Source organism: Neodiprion lecontei, chromosome 2 (genome assembly GCF_021901455.1).
Source record: "Neodiprion lecontei isolate iyNeoLeco1 chromosome 2, iyNeoLeco1.1, whole genome shotgun sequence".
NCBI classification, from domain to species: domain Eukaryota; kingdom Metazoa; phylum Arthropoda; class Insecta; order Hymenoptera; family Diprionidae; genus Neodiprion; species Neodiprion lecontei.
The window spans coordinates 8,866,028-8,883,666 of record NC_060261.1 but is presented as its reverse complement, the minus strand read 5'-3'; the positions used below and the strand labels follow the sequence as shown (position 1 = coordinate 8,883,666).

The following is a 17,639-nucleotide window of genomic DNA, read 5'->3' as shown; positions in this document are numbered from 1 at the left end:
ACTATGTCGAGGATTTTGTATATTCATATTTTTATCTTTATTTAAATTTATTTTTTGTATTTTGCTTCTCTTCATCACTTCTGTGCTGGAAAATAAGTTTCAAATTGCTGCTTCACCGATTACCTTTACGCACGTATAATTCATTCACTTTTGTTCTACATAATTGATTGGTTTTAATACATGAATAATTCCTAATCACGTATTGAGATATTATTCAAATTCATATAATTTTAGTGTTACAAATAAATTTCAACACTGTAGAAAAATATGATTTTCGTTTATCATTTTGCATTTGATTACAAAGTTTTGAATTTCGTTCACAGATTGGCACTGAGAGACGTTAAGGTTTTAATATACGTATTAAAAATTTCTATTAATTTTGATTCGCTACGTATCAGATGATATTTGATACACTGATTTGAGGTAATAAGACAAATTGATTCACAACCATGGGTTTTACAAATGTCAAGCATTACTGGACTTTTATCCGTTGCTAGTCGTATGTTAGATAAATTAAAACAAAAAAATTTGAGTACAAAGAATAGAAGAAGAATTTCATATATAGAGTATTACTTCTCATTTTTGAGACCATTCATTTTATTTCGTCTATCAGTGTCCAATCTCCATGAATCAGAATAATATTCAGAAGTGTATCGAGGCATTGAGGCTTTAGCAAGAATGTTGTGTACACATATATACTTTAAATATTGCTTTATGCGCTTTTTCTGAAATAAAATTTGATATTTATTATCTTATATTTCATTTTAGGCGCACGAAATTATTATACGTTCACTCTACGTCGTCGGCAAAACTCATGTAATCTGTTCTGAAAATAACTAATATTTGGGTTTTCTTTTAATTACGCTTATACTCAAATTGTTACGAATACTAATTATATTTTGTGGATAAAATATAATATTAGCTCAAAGTTATATATATATAAATATATATATATATACATATATATATATGTGCATATATATATATATATATCGATCATAATGTTACACTTACATATTTCCTTCGCTTAGGTTTAGTTGCATTACATTTTCATTACCATTAAATTTATTCTTTCATATTACTAAAAATATTTCTTTTTCTCAGTTCGAAGCATTCCTCGATAATTTTTTTCTCTTTTCATTCTTTATTATGTTTTTTTTTTTTTAAATCTTTCTTTAAAGTTAGCAATCGCGTTATACAAAATTGTTCAGCCACACTTTTCAGCACAAAACACTTCATATATGCTGAATTCATTATGGCGACCAAGCAGCAAGCCAGCTCAAGGCTTTACAAAACTTTCATAAATGAGTACTTAATTACTACAAAGTTTTAAATACCGTATCTAGTCAGCCTTAAACACTTATTGTTTGATTTCAATACGATTTCGATAATAATAAATAACATTTGTGACAATTTTACTTCTACACAGAAGAATAAAAAAACTGACGAGACTAATAATAATTTTTTATGAAGGTGAATAAAAAAATTGAAAAAATTATTATCATTTATGCAACAGTACGTGTAAAGTCTGAGCGTATTTAGTCGCCATAGAGTTTTATGTGTAGCTATATAGATTTTAGAAGCCCTCTTCAATTATATCAAACTGTATCATTTGACAGACTTCGAACGTGCAGCATACTTTGGAAAATTCTTTATAAATCGTAAAGCTATTTTTATTTTTGCATAGTCTGAGTATCTTCTTAAAGACCCCAACTCCCTAATGTTTAATTAATTTTTTCTTTTTCTTTCTTCAACTTATATCTCAATATTTGTATACAAACTTACTCGCTAACTTTATCCTAGAGTGTACTTTTATGTTTATCATTATTATTATTTTTTTTTTTTGTCTTTACGATTACTAGTACGTGGCGATGGAGTATTTTAATACAGTTCAGTTTGTTCTTGCCTTTTTTCTTGTCATGCACACGTATACTTATACTTACATACACACACGCACACATTCTCACTGGGTGTATTTATATAAAAACCACATATTTATATATATATATGTGGTATATATTTATATATATATATATATATATGTAGTTTAGTACATACTGTATGGTTTAGTACATACTTATACTTGAGGTCTGATAAACCTGAATCTTCCTGTTACTTGCTACATATTTAACCAATAGAGTTACATGGGATACTGCCGAATACTAAATCAAGATGGAATACTTTGACGAAAATGATATCATGTGAATTTATTTGCTAATCATTTTATTTACTACCAATAATCATTTAGCAATATCTAATTTCATGGAAACTAACAAATTCATTGTATAAATCATTTAGTATTCAGCAATCCTTACTGCATGCTTAGGTTTACGGCGTAAGCTTTTGTTCATATAATCTACAATCATATTTATTGTTGCTTGCCGCTGCACAATATGACAGTCTTATAAACTGAATTTGAGATAATTAAAGATAAGACTCATAGAAAAACATATGGCAAAATGCATAAACCATTTTTAGTAAAGAAAATTATAAATGCGATTATGGCAAGAAATTACTCTGGCATGATTCAATCTACGTACAAAATGTAAAATCAAAAACCAAAAAATGTAATGGCACGCCTAGAAAAAAAAAAATGATACAGTAAAATCATAGCTGCTAAAATTATCACAACTAGTAAAATAAGAGATTGCAATATTTCTATTCATATTTCGTCCTTTCAAAAGGCTAGGATACCAAATCGAAAACAATAAAGATAGGTAATTTGTTTTTGTACCTAATAAAATCTACTCAATGGATATTACAAAGTGTTCGGATACGTAATTGGAATCCGAATTTACATAATTATACTAATAATGAAAAAAAATTCAACAGAATGTTTGCATAAATATAAAACAATCGTAATATTACTATAAAGCATTAGCAAGGAAAAAAAAATACAAACTCCAAAATTTGTCTACTGTAAATAGTACGCTTTCCAAATAATAATAATAATAATAATAATATTACTAATAACAACGAATTCACATAAAATAAATTTAGATTTAATGTATAAAATACTGATAACTTTGTTTAAAATTGAAATAAAATTCTTTCTCTCAGTATTGCCACATATTTCTATACAGTACAGTGGTTAAATGCCTTCTAAATTGATACAAGGATTCAAATTTTTATGAATCAAACTTATTATGCAAGGGAAAGTACAGCTCAAAAGGTGTGTGAATTTATTTTGAAAAATTGCGGAATTAAGCATTATCCTACCATACTTTCTAACGAAAACATACGTTTATATTTGCGATTTTATTGATGTAGGCTAATCCATAATCAACCTTCAATGAAAAAAAATTATATTCTTTATGTAATATGGCAAGACTCTTGTGTCATACGTTTTTCACGCCTGCGTTTTTCGACATAAAAAAAAATCGCTTTTTCGTGCGACAAAGATTTTCTTGGACTTTCTGGTTACAAAAGCATCACAAACATAGATATAATTATTTCACAGAAATTTGATAGGAAGAAAATATATTTGTACGTGTACACATTATGCGTATTACGATTTGGTTTAAGAATTACTGGGTCAGTAACTTCACCAATGCCATCAATGTCTTGACATCAACTGTCAAAACTTGTCAGTTTGAAAGTACACTACTTTGACTATCAGCAGTTCGCCCAACTTATTAGTCAACATGTATTTCAGGACGATATATTTACTTAAAACTATTTGCAAACCAAATTAAGCAAAAACAGCAATCTATTATTGAAACTATGGTAATCGAATGGAAGTTAGGAGGATAATGTAAAATTTAACAAACCGTAATACGAAGAGAATACCTAGATATATAAATATTCTTTACAGACATTTCATGACATGTCCAACAGTTGTGTCACGATATTTTTCGTTTTGTATGAAAACGTGAATATGTAATAATTATGGCAATCTTCACTTGCTGCATATGGTACTCTACGCTTTGCGTGGTTGACTATTTAAATATCAAATCCAACCATGTTCTATGGTCACAGAATCCTATATTTCAACATATAAGTAAGTATATTTTATAATTTATAGAGCTTTCTGGCAAATCACATAGCGTTAAATGTGAAGGACTTTGATAAACCTCAACACAATTTAATTTGTGTGAAAAAAAATTACTAATACATCACATAGTTACCTAACAATAGAACGATTAAGGATGTCTCGAATTACTTATGCATATGTGGCAGTTGTCCATGTTTCAATCAAGTCAATTTCCCATTTTGCAACACCTCTTTATCAATTTTGAAATGATAAGTCGACATAAACACGAATGTCTGTTCGTGATCATCGCACGAATTGTTGCCAATATTTTGAGATTCCTATGAAATTCATCCAACAATGCCTACCACAAATGAAAAGTTGAGAAAAAAAATCTTGCATAGATCGAAAATTTAAAGAGCCCCCCCAAATGTAAGTCATGTTTTGATTCTACTATGTTTATCGCTCGACCGTAAAACCTGAAAAACACAACTGTACAATGTATAACAGCTGATCCCATCAAATAATACGTTTAATGTCATACAAGTCGTATTATTATGCAAAGAAAAAATCCGCACACACGTGAAACACATAGATCAGCGAATATAAACCCTACGATGTTCGCCGATATGCCACGACCATGTTCGAGTTACCTGACAGTACACATCCTCTTGACAGAGGTAGTCACCTTACCTCAGAAATCTTTGACATGTCCTAAAAAGCTCAACTCATGTGCCTGGTAGTGGCTGGCAGCTGCTAACGGTGTAGTGCTTGACTGATGCGCTACATTAACAGCTGCTAAGTGGTGATGATGTAATGTGTGATGCGGAGTGTGCGGGTGAATAATATTATTTGGGTGGGGAACCTGGAAGTTCCCAGGTGGCGGGGCTCAGGATAAAAGTGCACCTGGATGTCCCCCTGGAAGAACTGACGACGCTGTTACCGTTGTCGTCTGCATGTTAGATGCGTTGTTCTGCTGTTGGTTTTGTTGAGTACCTGTTAGAAATTTGTTCGCATTCAGTAATTATAAAGTCCTACATCAGAATTCGAATTCGGCTGGAAAATTCATCCAACAAAACCATACGAAGACGATAAATCTTAGTGCTATTCAATGAATATTTTTTAGCAGCATATGATAAAATGCTCACTTATGAGCACCGAAACAAGATAAACATTTGATGATGAATTCAGTTTCAAGCTCACCAGCATTCTGACTGAGTTCAGCCTTGACTCGTCTTGCAATATGGCTTCTGGTATGCTTCCTAAGATGATCCTTTCTGTAGAATCCTTTTCCACACTCGGTACAGACGTGTCGTTTCTCGCCGGAATGTATTACAAAGTGTAATGTGAGCTGCTCCTTTCTTTTGAAAGCTTTCAAGCATACTGTACATACGTACGGTCTCTCTGGATTATGACTCTGTTTATGACGGGTCAGGTGATCTTTGCGCTTCAAACCGGCCCCACATATATCGCAAACAAATCTTCGCTCTAGCGTGTGTCCAAGTAAGTGCTGCTCCAGAAGTTCTCTTTCGGGATACGCCATGTGGCATTCAGGACAACAATAAAGTGTCGAACCATCCAAAGCAGTGGTCAAACGAATTTCGCCCGGCTTAGGTCGTGGTTTTTTCTCCTTTGGTGCCTTCTTCTTTTTCTTCTTTTTATTGGTCGGTGACATCATGATGTTTGGTGTTGTCGTCGTCGCAACAGCCACGGATGTCGTCTGAGCCATTTCTGATTCTTTTTTGATACTTTCAGCGGAATACTTTAAAAAATGGTGCAGACTTAATGGTAAAGTACTTGCAGGCAAGTGACTCAAATAATCTGCAACCGTTGACCCAGGCGTTGCTAGGGATTGCCATGTGGCAGGCATCGTTGCTGGTGTTTGCGTGTGTGCGTGCTGCTGATGATGTTGATGCATCGTATAATCTTGTTGAGAACCGTTCGTAGTAGCTTCGCCGTTTCTTTGATGATCCTCGCTCTTCTTATCCTTGCTCTTGTCTTTGTCTTGAAGAAGATTGCACACGTCCTGCTGGTTTATTGTTTCTGTTGTCTGAAAAATGACCAAATGGTTGTGGATCAATCACGTGAAAAATAGCAGGACGAATGTCAGATTTATCTCTAATTTTATTGGGGTGGCAATAAAATGACATATAATTATGTAAAGATGATCAAAATCATTTCTTACCTGATGATAAGTACGTTTTTCTTGCATGCCAGGTGAGTTTGTTGGACGTTGTTGAACCGGCTGACCCTGGGAGTATGGAACGTTTGGATAATGGTGAACATTGCTATTCGGATAACTAGTCTTATTGTTCATCATAACTTGGGACTGTGAAGATTGAACTCCGTTAGCTTCTGATCTGTATTTTCCCATAACCGGCACTCCGATTGGAGGCTGGTTGGGAAAATGATTGGCGTAGCGAGCACCCGCGCCTCCTGAACTATCGGTAGCAAATTGATGGATACTCGGAATGGTACCAGGAAAATGGCCTCCAAACGGCGGGAAATTCATTGCAAATCGTCAATCCAATACCTGAAAAACATAATTGGCATTTTCTCAATCTAGTATAATTTCGATACATGTATGCAAAAACGCTTGGTAAGAAGTTGCAATGAAGGCAAATGCCTTGTCGCAAATCCAAGATTATCATTTACTACAATTTTTTTGGAGTCTCGATTCGATTATTTAAATCGATATTTAAATAGGTATAAATAGTAATTAATATCATCAATTACATCATACAATCCATACATTTTGTATGAAAGTTGATTATACCGATGGACCTAATATAGAGACAATGTTACAGTTGTAAACTCATAGATGTCCGATTATGTGTAGACAATGAAATATTACGGTACCAAAATAGATTTATAAAAAATTGAATATTTCCGTAAGTAGAATAAGTTGAAGATCGACGACATAACAGACATCGAAAAATACGACAATAAAAATTTCGACAATTCATTTTTGAGTTTAAACCTATGTAATCCGAATATGCAGATATAAACGCAAAAAAGGGAAAATCCAGTAATACGATTACGAATGAAGTAGGGAAGATGTTCAAAAAAAAATTATCTCTAATTCCCAAAGGATGAGTTTGGTGCATAGTTTTATCAGAAAATTGATATATTACCGGTAAATTTAAACTGTATGAATCGAAGCAGTACGTATCTGATGGCATACACACATACAGAGTAAAATTCGAACAATGAAAACGCGTTGACTTGTATTTCATTTTTAAATCGCTGCGTATCGGATGAAGGATTTTTTACCATAAAAACTAGACTGGCGGTAAATAAATGATCTGTGAATAACGTGTGGACAGAGCGGTAAGCCATAATAGTGAAGATGATAAAATTTTTGCTGTTCGCGAAGACTATAATTTTGCGTAATGCTTTTTCGCATGATACGATACGTAACACAGATACGTCAGGTACACGGATAGGGAATTTTACATGCTGTTTGGCTGTCACAATGGATATGTAGGTGTATTTAATGCGGATTAATAGAAATAAGTCGATCTTACTTACAAAAATCTCTCTTTCCCCATGTTTCGGGTCCTAGGGTTGATTATTCAGTGGGCCTTGTACGATAACACGCGATAAAAATGCAGTATTTCGCCTAAGCCGTCAGTATTTCGCCGATAGACGCAGGGGTGGAACGGGGGAAAGCGTCCTTTCCCCCCTCATACCACAGAGCCAGTCGATACGAGGCCGAATTCGCACGAATTTCAACATAAAATGGCCGTTCGACGGCTGAAAGGTCGGCCCCGGCATCCTCCGGCCCTCACAATTTATGTAATAATTATTAATAACCGCTTACCATTTATGATTTCGATGATAAATTCGGCCCCGACGAATAATCGTGTGTAAAGTTTCGTGCCGTTGACACCTGTCCCTCAACTCGGCACCCCCACCCCACCGTCCGCCCTCTACTGTCCCAGCCTCTTAACTATTTTTTCTCGGGCTAAGCGAAAATGCCCGAATACCCGGCCATGCCGGGGTAACCGGGGTACACACACCGGTTCCAAATCTTCGTTTCAAAGGCTGCGCGGCAATGACAATGGGAAAAATAAATTGACCCTCCCCCCTCGCCCTGCCCCTCGCCCCGCCCCCACCAATCTCAATAGGCAGCATCGATATCGATCCCGATCCCAATTTATTCCTATTCCCTTGATAACCGGGCTCATTCCGTACCGACCATAGATCCAGTTTCGTTTTTACTTGAAAACCAAATCCATTGATAATTAAGGGGTGGGAGATTGAGAATCGCGAACCGGATTAACAACTCGTCATCTTAAATAAATACGTGTAGATATACATAAATAAACGAGTCGTCTTGAACAACGAGATGTATATTAAATGTACGCTTTATTTTAGATGTTTTTTTTTCTTTTTTTTTCCTTTTTTTTTCTTCCAATATTTATGTAAGTAACAATGAAAATGACTTACAAACTATTCGTTATAACTACAATATAGTAATAATTTTATAATAGCTCGACCCACTGCCTTTAAAATGTTATACCTATGTAATTAAAAAATTATTTAATTGTGGGTATATTTTTTTTTTTCATACACATTGTAATAACTTCCATAATCGTGTCATTTTAACGGCTTAGCTGCCGTTTTACTAAAGGGAAAATAAATTTTGAATTAACAGTTCCACTGTCGATCAGCATACATTTTTCGCGCTTTTGCGATGCATGGAAACGAGCCTAGAACCTTGAGATGATGTAAAGCTTGTGTGTCGCGAAGAAAAATTAAATATATTTATATTATAGTTAACGTTTGAATGAGTACAAATTATGCTGAAATATAGGATAATTACATAGAGAAAATGCTGGAAAAAAATGTTTTCAATTGAAAATCATATAATTACTACCATTTTGTTGGTTTGTTTTTTTATTTAGGTTTTAATTGTTTTTTTGTTGACTTTTTTTCTTCAAATATATCTTATTGATAACAAATTCCATACGTACAGCTATGTATTATTAAAATTATATTTTATAAATACCATCTCCAAGATTTATGAGAAATATAAGGCTAACTACCAGTTAGTTACTTAGATTGTACGTTCGAAAATAAATTTATATTTAAGCGAGCCAAGTTCGCAGGAAGTCGAAGCTGAGTCTATTATTCGTTTAATATTTCATTACCTATATGATAGTTTACTTGATTTATGATTTTCAACATTACCAAATGTTCTGTAAAAATTAATAACGTCATTCTATACGCGGAAGACACAAAGAAAAAAAGTACCCAATGTTTGACACGCGTAAAAAAAAAACTGACATCTTTCTCTAAATCTAAATTTTTGTTTGAACACAGCTCATGCTAATATGTACTGAAAAATATAAGCTATATAATTATCCTATATTAATTTGACATTCTTTATTACGTCAATATTATACTCATTATAGTTCAATATTATACGTGCCACATGTGTCAGATATTGCCTTTGTAAAAATATACAGCAATCTTTGATTTACAACGTGTATGCATGCATACATATATGTAAAAGTTTGACGTCGCAGAGTTATTATATATTTGTTTCTTGATGTCCTTTTTTGCAATTCAATGCAATCAGTTGAATTTCCTTACTGAGAATAAATAATCATATTTATTCTATATGCTGCAATGTTTTTTTTTTCAATTGGTACTTATTCGTGTTGTTTATTTTTATTTTTTTTTTGTCAAATTTGTTTAATGAAAAATCCTGTATTTACAATTGGTTATAAGCATTTTTCTATCAAGGATTACCATGATTTTAATTCTGCAAGCTCAAATTCAATTATTTTTACCCCTAGTAATTCCAGATGGTGCTTTAAAAAATATATTCACTTTGTTTTAATCCTACTTGCACGTTAGAATTACGTCAGTAATAATTTAATTTTAGCCAGCAATAATAGCTCCTATCAATTTCTGTTTACATACTGCTAATCATTTATGCATAACTTATATAAGAAATGAACTAAATTTAAAATTATTTTTAGTATAATTTACATTTCGTATCCGATTTGCTTCAACAAAACTAATAAATTGTCATATTTCATACATATATTACTTTCCCTGCACAAATGCAATAAAATACAATCTGTGATGTTTTTTGCTAAGATTCGACAGATAATGGCAATCAACCTACGAAAACGTCAAGTGATACATTCTCACTGATCACATGTATTTCCTGTAGTTAACAATCCTCAGAAGAAATCCGATATAAGAGAAAACAAAAAAATGATCAAGGTTTGCGTAGCTCATTTGCTGATACCACATGATGATTAAATCATATAAAATGTCATAAGATAAATATAAATTGGGGAAAAATTATTGTTTTTCGCCCACTCAGGAAAAAAAATCATGCTCCCAAAACGAGTAGAAAAACTTATCATGATTGCTTACTATCGTCAGACAAAACGGACTGATTTTAATTTGGAGAATTTACATCCCATGAACCTTAACAATCCTACTATTGATCAGGTATATATGTGTTATATGGATAATTTGAAAGATATACAGACTACGACAGAAAACGATGTAACGAAATTTCATTGTCAATTTGTAGATTAGATTGAAGCAGTAAAACGGCAACTTGCTAACCAAAATATTCTAAAATCTTGATGATGTTTGTAATGAAGTTATGTAATCTCAATTAAGATAATTCTGCATTATCTTACGTTAATCTTTTTAAAACCAGATACGCGTAATAAATGTTCGAAAAATTTTTATACATTTTGCTATTCAATTTATGCAGAAAGACGATCATAACCTCTGGTGTAGTGCCAGATACCATTGCATATGATACTGAGAATTGAAAACTAAAGATAACTTGGACTCTAAGTATTAAAAACTATTAATAATATTGGGTTGTTTGAAACTGAAATAACAAGATAATACAAAACACTTTCCATGGATGTAATTCAAATGCTACTGGAGAAATTCGTTTGTACTCAGATGTTAAACCAGAGACAAACAGCGTAAATTAAATACGACGTCTACATTGTTAAATTGTACAATTTTCAACACTTAGAGTCTTCTTTTATTTCAATTATTCAATTATTCTGTACGTTTTGCCTTACTCTTCCCTTGGCCTGCTCATGATTGAACCGAAAATACCGCCCCGTTTGAATATGGGCGGTAGGCTGTTGCTAATGCTGTTGTTGCTGATGATGCAGCATGGCCATGGCACCAGTTTCAGCCGCAGTTGGTAGAACAACTGTAGATTGTTCGCTAACAGAAATTTGGTGAATCTGGGCTCCAGATCCCTGACCAACTTGAATTTGAATTTGCTGTAATTCGGGCACATTATTTTGTTGCTGCTGCTGCTGCTGTTGCTGCTGCTGTTCCTGGTGCTGTTGTTCCTCATGCTGCTGATTTTGTTGCTGATTTTGAGAATTGTCCGTAGTGTTCAACGGGTCGTCCTTCACTCTCTTAGCCAAATGGGACCTAGCATGTTTGCGAAGATGGTCCTTCCTGTAAAATGCCTTACCGCATTCCGTGCATACTTCTGTTTTCTGACCAGAGTGTATGACAAAATGAAGGTTGAGGTGTTCTTTTCGTTTGAACCCCTTCATGCATACAGAACAAATGAACGGTCTCTCAGGACTGTGGCCCAACTTATGCCGTTCCAAATGTTCCTTACGTTTCAGTCCGGCCCCGCACATGTCGCATATGAATCTCCTTTCGATTTTATGACCGATTAAATGTTGTTCTAGTAACTCTTTCTCTGGATAAGCCATGTTGCACTGAGGGCAACAGAACAGCGTTGTTCCATCAAGCGCAGTAGCAATCGTCACCTGGCCAGGTTTAGGTTTCTTTGGCTTTGGCGGCTTCTTCTTGTACTTCTTCTTCTTTTTTGGCTTTGTGCCAGGTTCCGCGGCTTCTACAACGTCCGGAGTAATCTCCGTCTCTGGACCCGCTACTGTAATGTGAACGGATTGTTCTCCAGAGGCTGTAGTAACTGGAACCTCTAGTCCGTCTGCGCTCAAGGGACTAGATTCAATGGTCTCCTCTCTCTTAATTGTCTCCGCAGAGAACTTCAAAAAGGAATGTAAGCTTAATGGTAGCGTGCTCGCCGGCAGTCTGGACAAATAGTCAGCTACAGTGGATCCAGGCGTTGCTAAGCTCTGCCAACTAGCAGGCATCGAAGTTATCAATTCTTCGTTACTTTGGTTACCCTGGTTTTTGACAGTACCCCTCTTTATCAGTGCTACGGGCGTTGTACCCTCTTTGACATCCTCTTTTGATTCGTCCATACCTTCTCTAAGTATCAAATCCTGTGGAATTTGAGCCACTACGGTTAGGCCTTCCGGAGCACCAGGAAGGTGGACGGTTTGCTGAATCGTTTGCTGCGACGTTGTCGTTACAGCTGTCGACGTGCTCTGAGTCGTTTGATCCGATCTGTAATGAGAAAAACTTCAATTTAACATCACGGATATCAAGATCACTCCAAATATGAATTCAATTTATCATTATTGAGTAGAATTTACAACTTTCAGTAACTTAATTATTTGCCAGCCAAACTTTGGTAAATTTTACCAAAAGTAAATAAAATTCTTCGATTTTTTTTTACTCACGTTTGGGTTGTAGCAATGGTATTCTGTGGTTGCACCTGTATTTGAACACCATCGGCATCCTGCTGACTGTAAGCAACGGTCAATACGGTTGCCGCACCCTGAGGAAACTGGCCCAAAGAAAGAGGAGCCAAATGATACTTGGGCTGGTCCCCGCTAGTCCCACTTTGAGTAACATTCGGATTGACGACCTGGATCTGAACCGTTTGCTGTTGTTGGGTACCATCTTTGCCAGGCACGGTGATAGGTAAAGTAATGATTTGTGGTTGCTGATTATTTCCACCCTGGGCAACAGTAGTGAATCCATTTGGATCGACGGGTCTCAGATAATGTACGCCACCCTCGCCTCCAGACAACACGCCGACAACTTGACCCCCAGTGGTCAAATTTTGGGCAAATTTTGCAGTTGCAAATTGATGAACCGTCCCAGTGGGTATAGACCCGGTTGTAAACCCAGGAAACGGTGTGAAATTCATTTTACACAACTTGTCGTATCTGAAAATGGGCAAGAAGAATTTCAAAATCAATTTTAACATCCTTGTTGAAAATACTTAATCCTATTCAAGATATTGATCATTTTTCTGGCTGCATGCACATGTACAGGGAGTTTCAAGGTTTGCGTCTGGATAATCGTTACAACCCCCCACCCCGACCTTTTTCCCGAATTTATCAAAAAATTCCGTCGATCGTTGTCGGTCAATCCCCAGTTCCCCCACCCCCCCTTCCCGTTCGCGTTTTCCCCCGATTTACTCGGAACGAGACGGATACAGCGCGTTGCCGTTTCGTCGCCCCTCCACTCTGCCCCTACCTACCAAACCCGTCAATCGTGTGCCGCGTCGCGACTCAGGAGCTCCGCGGTGTGTATATATATATATACATATACCTATGTACATTTTTCATTCTATTTTTGTTCCTCCATCTCCTTTTTTCGAACTTACAACCGAGCCGCCCTCTCGACATTTTTCGATACACAGAGAATTCCGTTCTTCGCGTGTTTACAAGCCTAAAAAACTCAGGTAGATACAGGCTTTCGTTACCAGATACAGAATGCGCATTAAACATTCTCATATGAAAAAATATCAGAAGTATAACTTCGTCGCTTATACTTCAGTCTTATTCTTCTCAGATGAAAATAACAAAATTTGGAGATTTCTTTATTTTCTCTAAATTCTTGTGACAAATAGCAATTCTGATTGTGTCTGCCCCGAGGAAAAAATGGGGGTGAAATCGGGGGGGGGGGGGGGGAATAGGGGTCAAGCGACCCGCCGACTTTGATCTTGACCCGACGAAGGTACAAGTCAAAGTGTCACAGCATGGATTCGGTAGATGTTCCGTGTCGAGTGGGGGTGTATGGTAACAGAGGGGGAGGCATCGAGGGGGGGAAGTCGGCGAAGCCGACTAGTGGCACGGGATCTCACCCCACTTAGACGCCCCCACTTGGCCGTGGGGGGGTTAAAAGGTGGGGAGTAGGGGGGGGGGGGGGGGGGGCGGTAGGTGGGAAACTGGGAACCCCACGCGAAATAGAACTCGCGGGGCGACGACGATGGGGTGACGGGTACCGGGGTAGGGGTGAAGAGCCAAGAAAGAAGGGAGCCTGGAGAGATGAGAATAGAGGAGAGTAGAGGAGGAGAGGAGCGTGTATACGAAACGATGGGGGGAGAATTGGGAATGGGAATGGGAAGCGACTCCCGGAGAGCAAAGTGGGACAACGTCCCGCCCTTGATTGCCTTACGGGATAAGAAAAATGACGAGGGGGGCACACAGCAGTCGCGGACCCAACCAAGTGCAAGGCCACGCGCGGTCTCTTCTCGGGTGTCGTAGTATGTATATCAGAAATAGGTTCGGCGTTCAGGGGTAATATGCATCCGCAGCCTCAACTTCTTGCCGCACACCGGCAACGAGGAATGTCATTGGACCATGTGAGTTTCTTACAAGTACGCAGGAGACATAATTGTGCCTTGTAATTATTTTTCAATGTTACATAACGCACGTAAGTTACGATATCGATATGATGTTTGTAACTACACACAGCTGTGTACCGAGGAAATAAGGTTGCACATATATGCATGTACATATATAACGTCTATGCGTATATGCACGCGTGAAAAATTATATACTTGTAACAAGTACGCGTATACACGGAGCATGCATGTAACGTGTAACACCGCAGAGTCGCGGTGATCCAACTTTTGTTACAACTCCCATGTGTGTTATTTTGTTGCATCTTGTGCGGGTACGCGGATTTACGCTTAGTCCCTTTTTTCCTTACTGTCGCAGTCCGATAAGGTGGTATTTGCAATTGCCTTGTAAATGGAAATAAAGAAGAACAAAGGAGGATAAATAGAAGATGAACTATTTTACTATTACAGTTGTTAGTATTGACTCGTAAATGACGCAGATTAGTGTTTATCTTCTTATGCTGTAAAGCATATTTGTATAACAAACAACAGTCACGGCTTTCCTGCAAATCATATTTAAACGATGGTTTCAGGATAAATAGAAGAGGGAAAAACATCTATCGATATACCTATATTGAAGAGACAAATCGTTGACGCATGACGAAACGAGAAGAATTGTATTAGTGAAATAAAAATTGTTTAATAGAAAATCGTACGACCTTCGACGTGACCAAGGCGATGCAACGGCGTAATATACGATATTTGAACTCGGTAGTTTTGGTAATACGCAGGCAACGTCAGCCGGAAGTGACGCGGCATCGCGATCATGGAGAAGTAGACAATGGAAGTAGAGCAAAAGAGGAATGCGTATAAGTCTTAAAAAATGAAAGTAGAGATTTGAAAAAATCGAATCGAAATTGAAACCCTGTGACGATTTCGCAACTTGCGAGAGTCAATTCCTAGCGGATTAAACGTTTCAGACTCGTTCGCGTATAGCGATGTTCTCGGAGAACGCGGCTGGCTCGTTTTCTACGTCTAAAAAGTGACGGTGCTATTTTAAGCAAGAGAGAGGCGAGATTTCTGCGCCGAGCTAAATTGGCGAATCGAAGAATTCGACTAGCGTTTGCGATTTTCATTAAGTAAATTATCGCACACCGGTTCTAGCTATTTCGATGGTTAAATTTCAGCCGCGTCTCGGTAGACGAATTGGAAAGTAGATTGTAAACGTCGGATCGGTAATAATATGCGTGGAATGAATACGACTCGCGCCGGGCAGCGTCGAGGAAGAAGTTGGGCGTTGGCCGCGAGCGAGCGAAAAGCGAAGCGAAACGCGGAGCCGTCGGTTGCTGGCACTGCGTAGTCGGCCATTATTGAAACTCGGAAGCGAGCACAGCCTGTACCTGAAGCGTCGACGCGGGCTGAAACGGGTAAAATCCTATGCCGCCGAGTTTTTCGCCTCGGACTCGTTGACGCGGGTCCAACGTCGACGACGAGCGACGGCCGTCGACTTTACAGCGATACTCTGCGCCTCGACGGAGTCCCGACGATTCCCGTATCCCCCCACGTCCTACGAACGGTAGGCAGGCAGGCGGCACCAGCACCAGCACCAGAAGCAGAAGCAGGGCTGTTGTTTACACCCCCACTTCGTCGGGTTAGAAGCAGAGATGCCTCGGAGGGGCCTCGGAGACCACGGCAGGCAGGCACCCACCACCACGCAATTTCCAACCCCACCAAGCCTCAACCACTGTCCGTACTTCTAACCACCCCACCAAAGGCAGGCCCGAGCCGTGAGCCACGGCGAGGCTCTCGCGACGTATTTTAGTATCTTGGGGTGGGTGCCGTGTGACCACCAGCTATTTCGCGGTTTCTCGCCGTCGTCTCGCCGCGTTGTTGTCTCTACGAGATCGAATACCAACACACACATGTAACGTTATACACACCTCCGCGTCGGCTGGCTGGCCTGGTCTGACCCTAAGCCGGAAACCCGCGAGCTACGATATTCCTCCCAATTGAGCCAAGCTCCGATATATCCAGCGGGACCCGGTACAATAACGTCGGGAAATCCGTAACGGTATGGGATCTATCGTCGAAAACCGTTGTTGCCGAGGACGGAGAGACGCGCGAACCGAGTTCGGCTCGTTCTCCCGCTCGCCACGCTTAACGAGAGAGAACTACCTCTACGTCGTTCGACAAACACTCACTCCTGCCACGGGAATAAACGTTTCACACGCACGTCCTACTTACCCCGGTTAGTTGTGACGCGACTGGTATCCTTCGTGCAGTGAGCACCTTCTCGATTGTGTGGTTGGCCCGTTCCTCAGCTCGGACCGTGTGTTCTCGATATTCACAGCACCAACTTTCTCATTTCTACGGGTTAAGCGTTCCTCGTCGCCGAGGCTTTTCAAGCGTTCACTGTGCTTTGCATACGTCATAGACGCTGCTCAGGGCCGTGCTAACTCGACTCGGATTCCTTTCCGACGGTTTCAGCACCACCGCGCAAACACAATTGTACTTAGCTTGTTAATGACGCTCACCACGGCGTCGTCGAACGTCGTTACTGCACTCGGCAAAACCAGTAATGGAGAAGGATTTTCAACTAACGGTACATAGCCACTGGCCACATTGAACGTCGCGTGGTTACGCGCAGGCAAGCAGGCAGCAGCGAGGCGACTTGTCTCTCTCCGTGTCACAGTTAACTTTCCCAGTTTCAAGCCATAACAGGTGCGACAATTACCGGTACTCGATACGGAGGCGCCCCGATAATATTCGCCCACTTCGCGAAGCAATAGCGTTGTCAATAATTTCTACATCGTAACAAATCGGTAAACAAATACATAATTCTTGAATGAATGCTGCTATTAATATTCTATCGGGTGAAAATTAATGATGGCCGCCTTCGATCAGCGCGCGCAGCCTCGATTTCTCGGTATTACGGCCACGTTTATTTCTGCTTCGTCGACCTGCAGCGTTACTGACAATTTTTAACCAGCTAACACAAGATACGGGAACTACAGATGATTATCAAAATTTGACAACAAACACCAAAACACCTGCCCTCCTGTCTACCTCCAGCACCGCAGCTCGAAGCGACACTGACGTGCGCGCGCATCTATCGACCTTGCTTGAGGTTAAGTCGACTCTCGACCCTCGGCCGTCGTACTATCGCGCATGCGCAGTGCGTCTCGAGAAATATCTTTCAAA

The 17,639-nt window shown here is 38.6% G+C and overlaps 1 protein-coding gene across 1 annotated transcript; it reads right to left on the bottom strand.

Annotated features, from left to right (window-relative positions):
- Positions 1-264: 264 nt before the first annotated feature.
- LOC107218421 lies at positions 265-17,606 on the bottom strand. Its single transcript, XM_015656288.2, has 6 exons — positions 16,683-17,606; positions 12,544-13,035; positions 11,117-12,367; positions 6,156-6,486; positions 5,174-6,020; positions 265-4,966 (listed from the first exon to the last, which is right to left on the bottom strand). The coding sequence occupies exons 2-6, from the start codon at positions 13,014-13,016 to the stop codon at positions 4,860-4,862; spliced, it is 3,009 nt and encodes a 1,002-aa protein (XP_015511774.2). The 5' UTR covers positions 13,017-13,035; positions 16,683-17,606; the 3' UTR covers positions 265-4,859.
- Between the last annotated feature and the right edge of the window lie 33 nt (positions 17,607-17,639).

Coding starts and splice junctions, on each gene's coding strand:
- LOC107218421 (XM_015656288.2), bottom strand. CDS start 13,016: ATGAATTTCACACCGTTTCCTGGGTTTACAACCGGGTCTATACCCACT. Junction 6,487..11,116: donor CATCAGCAACAACAGCATTA/GCAACAGCCTAC, acceptor GGATTGACGATT/TGCAATGAATTTCCCGCCGT. Junction 6,021..6,155: donor AAAAACGTACTTATCATCAG/GTAAGAAATGAT, acceptor GTCATTTTTCAG/ACAACAGAAACAATAAACCA.